This window comes from Epinephelus moara, chromosome 8 (genome assembly GCF_006386435.1).
Source record: "Epinephelus moara isolate mb chromosome 8, YSFRI_EMoa_1.0, whole genome shotgun sequence".
NCBI classification, from domain to species: Eukaryota; Metazoa; Chordata; class Actinopteri; order Perciformes; family Serranidae; genus Epinephelus; species Epinephelus moara.
The window spans coordinates 45,969,103-45,977,715 of NC_065513.1; the positions used below are offsets into that span (position 1 = coordinate 45,969,103).

The window sequence follows — 8,613 nt, forward strand, 5'->3', positions numbered from 1 at the left end:
ATGCTTTCTGTGTGATCGGGGCCTATGAGGTTTAAATCACACAGACTTGTATGAGTGTTTAAACTCTACTGTTCACTTCCCAGTGGGCATCAATGGGGTCGAGGTCAGAGCCAGTCGCCCAGGGGCCGTCGCTTTAGTGAAAGAGGAGGTGGAGGACGAGGACGAGGTCTGCAAGGTAACAGCGGAGGTCACAGCCTCAGGGGACACGCCCGGTCCGGAGGGCATGGAGGGTAAGGTTGTTCTCTTTGTCTTTCATTGCTCTTCTTCTGTCTTCTTGATTTTGTTCTTGAAAAAGTATTGAGGACATTATTTAAGATGTTTTTAGTACCTGGTCCATCACAGGGTCATTAACAAGTCAAGACCAGGGTCAATGCTTCAAAATAAAAACACCAAAATGTGAAATGAAGAACACATGCTATGCAGCTCAGGAAGTCTGCAGGCGCTACGATTTCTGTCTTTTGAGTAACAAAAACAAACTTTGGACACAGTAATGGTGACTCACTGTGATGACATCAGTCCTGTTCTCTGATTGGCTGCAGGTCGGGGAGGTTGGAGCAGACCACAGCTGAGGGTCTGAAGATTGTTCTCTTGAAGGGAAACATCCAGGACCAGACTGTGAGTCCTGACCCTGTGATGCACAAACTATTAATGTGTGTGTGCCACCTGTTGATGACATGGAGGAGGTTTAGATAAAAATATCCACTAGATGGCAGTAAAGTTCCTGTGAATGAAACTAACCCTGGTTTAAAGAGCGATTCCAGTCGTTAAACATGGATTTTATTTTCGATGTTTTGTCCATTATTTCTGTCAGCTATGATAATCTTATAATCTCATCAAAGTAACTGCTGAAGTATCTGAAGTCTGTGAACACAAAGACATCACTGAAATTAAGTGAGACGGGTAAAGAACAGATCAGACACACTGGAAACACACCGCAAGAACTCTGTAGACGAGCATCCGCTCCCTATGTAGATATAAACAGCTCATAACCTACTTATTATATTATATTATATTATATTATATTCCATTTCTGATACTATGTCCTCCTAAATCTGATACACTGGAGCTTCTATAGGAGTAACATCTTAATTTTCTGATCCTTCAGTTGCTGTCCTAACTTTGTGTACGATGCTGTGTTTTTGGCCCGCAGACTGACGTCATCGTCAACACCATCTCAGAGGACATGAACCTGAACCAGGGAGCTGTGTCCAAAGCGATCCTGCAGGCGGCTGGTCACAACCTGCAGTCAGCTGTCCGGTCTGAAGCCGGGTCGTCCCCGTTGCCGTACGGCGACGTCGTCGTCACAGATGGGTTTAACCTTAAGTGTCGTAAGGTCTTTCACACTGTTTGCCCATATTGGAACAACGGAGCCGGCCAGGCGGAGGAGGTGAGGGGTTTTATTTTATTGATATGTTTACACGTATTTATTTTAACAGGGTGTTTATTGTGAAAACTGAAAAACTAGACATGTATCTGGGGCATGTCTGAACATGTCTCTTGGAATCACAAGCACTGTCTAGACTGGGTGCAGCGACATTGCAGCTGGAACAGAGTGCAGCCAAGTCTGTGAGGTCAAAGAGTTTGAGAGATGAATGCGATAGGTTATCATCATTCATCCATTTCCTCTGCACTCAAAGAAACTCTTGGACCAGAAACTTAAACCAGTCAAACGCCATTTCTTCACAGACATAATTAAATCTGAGCAAGAACATTTTTCTGGAGCTTCAGCAGCAGCGTTTGCTGCTACATCGGCTCCTCCGTCACTTTTAGATCTGGATCCTCAGCTATCGTGTGCCTTACATTTACAGACAGTTACTTCCTGTGGGAGTAGAGTAGAATGTAGGAGATTAGATACCAAAACCAACATGTAATCTGTACATCAAAAGCCTCGTTTCCACCAAGTAGGATGGTTCAGTTCAGTTCGGTTCAGTGTAGGCCAAGATAAAAGAATTGAATTGACTTTACCAACTGCCAGCAGCTAAACGGCAACTTTTATGGTGGAATGTTTTCTTGCATGTTATTCAGTGTACAAGCTGACAACATGAATCCATCAGCACACCTTAAATTTCAATATGACAACTGTGACCATCCCGTTTGTTTTTATTGTCTCTCTTGAATGACAGACACTTTTGTTATGATTGAATCTTCAAGCACTTTACATATATATGAATTAATTTCCACCTCTTTAAGTAAACTGCAAATATTCTCTTGTCCCGAAAAGTTCACTGGCTGACCATGATGCAGTGGTCAGATTTGACCAAATGTGGTTTATTTTTCAGCATAGTCTCCCCTGTGGTCTACACACTTCTTCCATCTGTGTTGCAGCGACTGGATCCCCTTGGTATAGATGCTCTCACCCTGATGGTGAAAAAAGTCCTCAGCAGCTGATATGACCTCATCATCAGTCTGATACTGCTTCCCAGCCAAGTGTTTTCTTATGTTGGGGAACAGAAAATAGTCAGATGGTGCCAAACCAGGTGAATATGGAGAATGATCAACCAGTTCAAAGCCACAGTCATGCACAGCAGCCATTGTGACCACAGACTTGTGTGCTGGAGCATTGTCCTGATGAAACAAGACCCCTTCGTCAGTCTTCCTGGCTATTTTGTCTTGATCGCCTTTCGCAGCTGCTTCAGCAAGTTAGCATGTTGTTTGGCCCCTCTGAAGGTAGCCAATAAACACAATGCCCTTTGCATCCCAGAAAACTGAAGCCATCTTCCCTGCTGATGACACCACCATGGCCTTCTTTGGAGGTGGTGAAGAGGGGGGTTTCCACTGCATGGACTGCCTTTTTGTCTTTGGCTCGAAGTGGTGGACCCAACACTCATCCTGGGTTCGGAAACGTTCAAGAAAACCAGCTGGATCTGCTTCCAAACGTGTCAAGTTCTCCTGCGACATGACCAGCCTGGTGTGCTTTTGATCAGGGGTCAAAAGCCGTGGCGCCCACCGAGCGGAAACCTTCGACATGCCAAGTTCATTGTGCAGAATGTTCTCTCCTCTTTCAGCGTTAGCTATCTGATTAACAGTCAAACCTCTGTCACCAATCATCATGTGGTGAACACGATCAAAGTTTTCTTGGGTAGTAGCTGTGGCAGGATGTCCGAACCTTGGGTCATCTTCAAGGCTCTCCCTACGCCTCTTGAATTCAGCTGCCCACTTTTGCACAGTTGATAAAACTGGAGCATCGTCCCCTAATGTAGCAACCATGTCAGCATGAATGTCCTTTGGGGCTAACCCCTTTTTCTGCAGATCTTTGATAACACCACAATGCCAAATTTTGTCCATGTTCATGAAATTTCTGTCGTACTAATTTTCAAAGTCCTCGATTAGCTGTCAAATGTGGGTTTAACTAGAATTATTGTTTATTGTTTATTTATTTGGATCCCCATTAGCCTCCACCTCAGCGGTTGCTAATCTTCCTGGCGTCCACCACAAAACTCAAATCATTACAAACACTAATATAAAAACGTGAATTATACAGACACTGACTGACACCTTGTCAGTCTAGACAAAGTTTAACTAGAAGGAAACAATGCAGTTAGTGACAGGGAGGATGGAATTTAATGCATGACAAGTTTCATTGCTCTGACATTACTCCTTCTTAGTCAGCCTATGAACCTTTCAGCCCACCTTCATATCTCAAAAACAGCTTCAGGGAATTTCTCTAAATTTGGCACAAACATTCACATGAACTCAATGATGGACTGGTGGATTGTGGTGGTCAAAGGTCACCGTGACCTCGTCTGTCTCATTTTTGTGAATGCTGTATCTGAAGAACAGCTTCAGGGAATTTCTTAAAATTTGGCACAAACATTCACTTGTAGTAGTGATGAACTGACTGGATTTCAATGGTCAAAAGTCAGTGTGACCTTGCATCTGTCTCATTCTCGTGGCTATCTCAAGAACACCTAAATGGAATTTTTAAAAGTTTGACACAAACAACCACTTTGACTGAAGAATAAACTGAGTAGAATTTTGTTGTCAGAGTTCAAAGGTCAAGGTCAATGTGACCTCATTAAACATGTTTTTGGCCATAGCTCAAAAATCCAAACGCTAATTGTGAAAAAACTTCACACAAATGTCTAATAATTATTTAACTGACCCCTTATTTATTTCTGACTTCATACCGCTGACTGTTTTCACCAGCAGCCTCTCTAACCTCAGTGTCACCTGCTCTCTGTGCCGTCTCCGTATCTCAGGAGTTACTGTCCATCATCAGTTACTGTCTAGAGGAGGCTGAGAAATGTCGGATGGCGTCGCTGTCCTTCCCGGCCCTTGGCACCGGAAACCTGAGCTTCCCCAAAGACCTGGTTTCCAGATTCCTGCTGCAGGAGATCCACTCATTCAGCCGCAGACTGAATCCTCGCCATCTGAGAGAGGTGGCCATCGTTGTTCACCCGAGTGACAGCCAAACTGTGGATGTGAGTTTTTATGTCTCTGTGGACGGCATGTTTAAGTGCTCGCCACGTTCTGATGGTGACAGCAAGTTTAAATAGTTAATAAACTAAATGTTATGTTCAATAATTTAAATGTTACGTTCAATAAACTAGATATCACAAGTAAAAAAGTACATTACGTTTAAAAAACATTACATGCAATAAACTACATGTAACATCATCAAGTACATCACTTTTAATAAACTAAATGTTACGTTCAATAAACTAAATGTTACATGTAATAAACTACGTGTTACAAGTAATAAAGTACATTACATTAAAAAAATTACATCCAATAAACTATGTTACATTTAACAAATTGAACGTTACATGTAATAAACTAAATGATAAGATTTATTCTGGTGCATCCATTTTGATGTATTTCTGTAATTAACAGCAACATGTTGTCCGTCAGTGTTTCAGCAGGGCGTTCAGAGGTCAGACTGTTCAGAGAAACATCCAACATGAAGCTCAGGGATTCAACGAGTCACCAGTTAGACATTCACCTCGCCACTCCGCCTCTCCGCCACAGCAGTCCTCAGGTGAGAAACACCAAAAACCTTTTATTAAAGCTCCAGTGTTGGATTCGGGGGAAAATACTGTCAGAAACGGAATATGATAAAATATGTACGTTTTCTTTAGTGAAACAGAACGATAAGTTTATTTATTTTAAGTCTTCAAATCCGTCTCAAAGCAGTGTTTATTTATTTTAAGTCTTCAAATCCGTCTCAAAGCAGTGTTGGCAGTTCTGTCTTTAACTCTAGTTCTGATCACGAATATATAAATTAATATAATGTAGTTATAATTTATGTAAAGCAAAGCTAAGTTGTACAAAATGTCTATGAAGGAGCGCTTCCAGGACTCAAATTGTTTGCTTGAGGTGCTCTTTGGATGGGACAATCATATATAGCAAAACTCAGGAAAGTTTTACAAAGTTGTGTGTGTGTGTGTGTGTGTGTGTGTGTGTGTGTGTCTCAGCCTCCTTCAGTCAGGTGTCGTCCCCCTCCCTCGGTGTGTATCAGATGAAGATGGGTCAGCTCACCCTCGAGGTGTCATCTGGAGACATCACCAAGGAGGCCTGTGATGTCATAATCAACTCCTCCAATCAGGACTTTACCCTTAAATCAGGTGACTCTTTTTTTCTCCTCCTCACCATTATTCTGTTTGTCTCACTGAGTGATCCTCACAAAAGACTTTTTTTTTTAATGTTTAAGTTCTCAGAGCACGTGATAGCCCCAGCAGGGGGTGCTATGTTAATCCGTCTTATTCTCGATATCTCAAGTACGCATTGAGGGAATTTCTTCAAATTTGACGCAAACATCCAGGTGGACTCAAGAACGAACTGATGAGAATTTTGTTGTGGAAGGTCGATGTGACTTTGCATCCATTTCATTTTGTGAAGGCATCTGTCATCAGTATTTAAACTGCCAAAGAAAGGAAACAGAAACACATCTGTATTTTACATTCTAACTTTACATGTTCCATAAATAAACAACCCTCTTAAATTCTAATTTTCTTCTCTTAATCTAAAAAAAATGAATACTGACAAGAAGGTTTTTTTGTTGACAACTTGAAAAAGTATTTCCAATGTTTTTAAATACACAGTGTCCAGATGCTGTAAACAGGTGATTAGTAAATTCACAATAATCAGCTTTATGTATTATTCTGAGGGCTCTTTTCTGAAGTTTAATTATAGAGTCTATATGTGTTTTATAAACAATTCCCCAAATCTCAGCACAGTAGGACATATATGAAATTAAAAGTAAACAATACAATGTATACAAACATTTCTCATTCATCAACTACACTGTTGTATAACAGCAATAGATGTGGATAATTTCAGTTTAATATGTTCTATGTGTGGCTTCCAACACTTTGTGATCTATAATCACACCCAAAGATTTTATTTCATATACTCTTTTAATCTCAACACCATTTAAGTTCAGTTTTATTTCACAATTAGCCCTGATGCCACCGAACACCATAAATTTTGTTTTATCTTTTAGTGAGAACTTATTTACAGCAAACAATTTTTTTCAACATGATCAGTTCCCTTTCCTCTGTTTATAATAACTCTTTCACGTCCTCACCTGAATAAAATAAATGTGTTTCATCAGCAAATGTTACACATTTCAATACATTAGATATCGTACAAATATAATTTAAATAAAGTATATATAACTGAGGTCCCAATACTGAACCTTGTGGAACACCACAGGTTACTCTTCGTAGATGTGATTCAGTATTGTTGATTGTTACAAACTGATATATTTTATTTAAATAACTGCCTAACCAAAGGAGTGCGACACCTCTTAGACCACAGCGTTTACATTTCTGAAGAGGGAGGGAATAATCGATTTACGCTTTATGTAAATCAATAAATACACCTACCGGGCGATCCACTGGGCGCCATTAAACTACAACGTCAAGCGGCTGCGTATCATGCCAAAGTTACAGGACGGCTTTTTTTGTTGGTTTCTGATGCTGCAAGTCACTGCCCAAACGTCAGATTTCGATAACCTCAGAGTGAGACCAGGCTCGGTGGGGTGTTGGGTGGTTGGAAAACAGACCCTTTGGCACAGTCCTGTTGTCTTCCTGTGGAACTGTCAAAGACGTCCACATTGTGACTTGTTTGCTCTCTAGACACCATGCTGCAGTTGCTCTTCTTCTTCTCTGTGTTTATTGGCGGCTTGCAAACCAAGTTTAAAGGTACATGTGCCACCACCCACTGTGTTGGGTGTGAAGACACTGCCCTCGTTAAGTCAATGAATGAATTAAATGAATGATAATTTTAATTATTGGGATACAGTAATGTATAGTTATAAAAATGTTCCATTGTCGGCCGACAGTTTATCGGCACGCTATATATCGTGCATCCCTAATTTAATTAAACAAAAGATTTGTGTTTCTTTTTTGTGGTTCATATATCCTCTCTGACTCACAGCAGAGTCATTTATTGGCCTCTTCTCTTTTAATTTCTCAGGAGTGTCAAAGGCGATCTTAGACAGTGCTGGGTTAACAGTTCGGCTGGAGTGCTCACAGATAGGTACGTAGCTGCAGCTTCACCTTGATTCATCCACTCACTTCATGCTCTTTTCTTCAGCGTCACCTTTCAACCATTCATCCGTTACTTTACAAATGATTATTCTCCCCTTGCTGACGATTTGAACTATGCATCCAGCTGTGTTATGAGTATTGTGTGGCTCCTCTCTGTAGTGAGTTCTCCGAATTACCAGCCTAGCCAGTTCATCATGACGTCAGGCGGCCTGCTGCCCAGCAGACACATCATCCACGTTGTCGGCCAGAACGATCCTGCAGAGATTAAGGACATCGTTTACTCTTTGTTGAAGTATTGTGAAGAGAACAAGTTTAAATCGGTCTCCTTCCCAGCGCTTGGAACAGGTCTGCACAAACAGAATCTATATATACTTTACATCATTCTGATTATTTAAGCTTTGTTTATTCTTTACTGTGAAAGCTCTCCTCCTGCAGGGACTGACACTCAGTCTGACTTCTCTCAAATGTTTCCTCTTTCGTGTTTCCTCGTTTTTTGTTTGTCATTTCTGTCATTTCACTGGTTCCCTGTGCAGTCAGTCATGTTGATGGGATAAACTGTGAAACACTGATTTCTCTGGTGTTATTTACTCATCTGGCTGTTAGAGCAGACAGGTGAGGCATGTGATGTGATGTGATGTGATGTAATGTGATGCGCAGGGACAGTAGGTTCTGTCTGCACAGAGTTTGTGTCACATCCACCATCAGATGTTAAAGTTCATTAGCCTTTAACGTCGGCCTCAGCAGACCTGAGCACGTTAGTGGAGCCCACTTTGATTCAGCAGCAGAGTATTAAATACAGACTACTGGAAGTAAAAGTATTGAAATGGACGGCTGATGATTAAAAGATGATGCATGCATTTCCAATCCAATCCACTTTATTTATATAGCACATTTTACAAACGGAGGTTTCCAAAGTGCTGCACAGAAACAGAAATAAAATACTAAAAACAGTAACATAATCAAATAAGAGCAATAAATTTAAAACAATAAATAAAAAAAATTCAAGTCTCATACAACTTTATAGATCTTTATATAATTTCTTCTATAACTTTTCTTCGTGATACTGTCCGAGGACGTTTTGTCATAATTTTTTTCATGATTTCAGACAACATACTATGAC

The 8,613-nt window shown here is 40.8% G+C and overlaps 1 protein-coding gene across 1 annotated transcript in view; it reads left to right on the forward strand.

Moving 5' to 3' along the window:
- Positions 1-8,613, forward strand: part of LOC126394935 (protein mono-ADP-ribosyltransferase PARP14) — a 118,703-nt gene that overhangs the window by 14,732 nt on the left and 95,358 nt on the right. The window contains exons 7-14 of the mRNA XM_050052076.1: positions 84-230; positions 540-615; positions 1,151-1,387; positions 4,200-4,421; positions 4,852-4,978; positions 5,415-5,564; positions 7,420-7,482; positions 7,653-7,838. Coding sequence (XP_049908033.1) covers positions 84-230; positions 540-615; positions 1,151-1,387; positions 4,200-4,421; positions 4,852-4,978; positions 5,415-5,564; positions 7,420-7,482; positions 7,653-7,838 — 1,208 coding nt within the window. The remainder of the gene's footprint in view (positions 1-83; positions 231-539; positions 616-1,150; positions 1,388-4,199; positions 4,422-4,851; positions 4,979-5,414; positions 5,565-7,419; positions 7,483-7,652; positions 7,839-8,613) is intronic.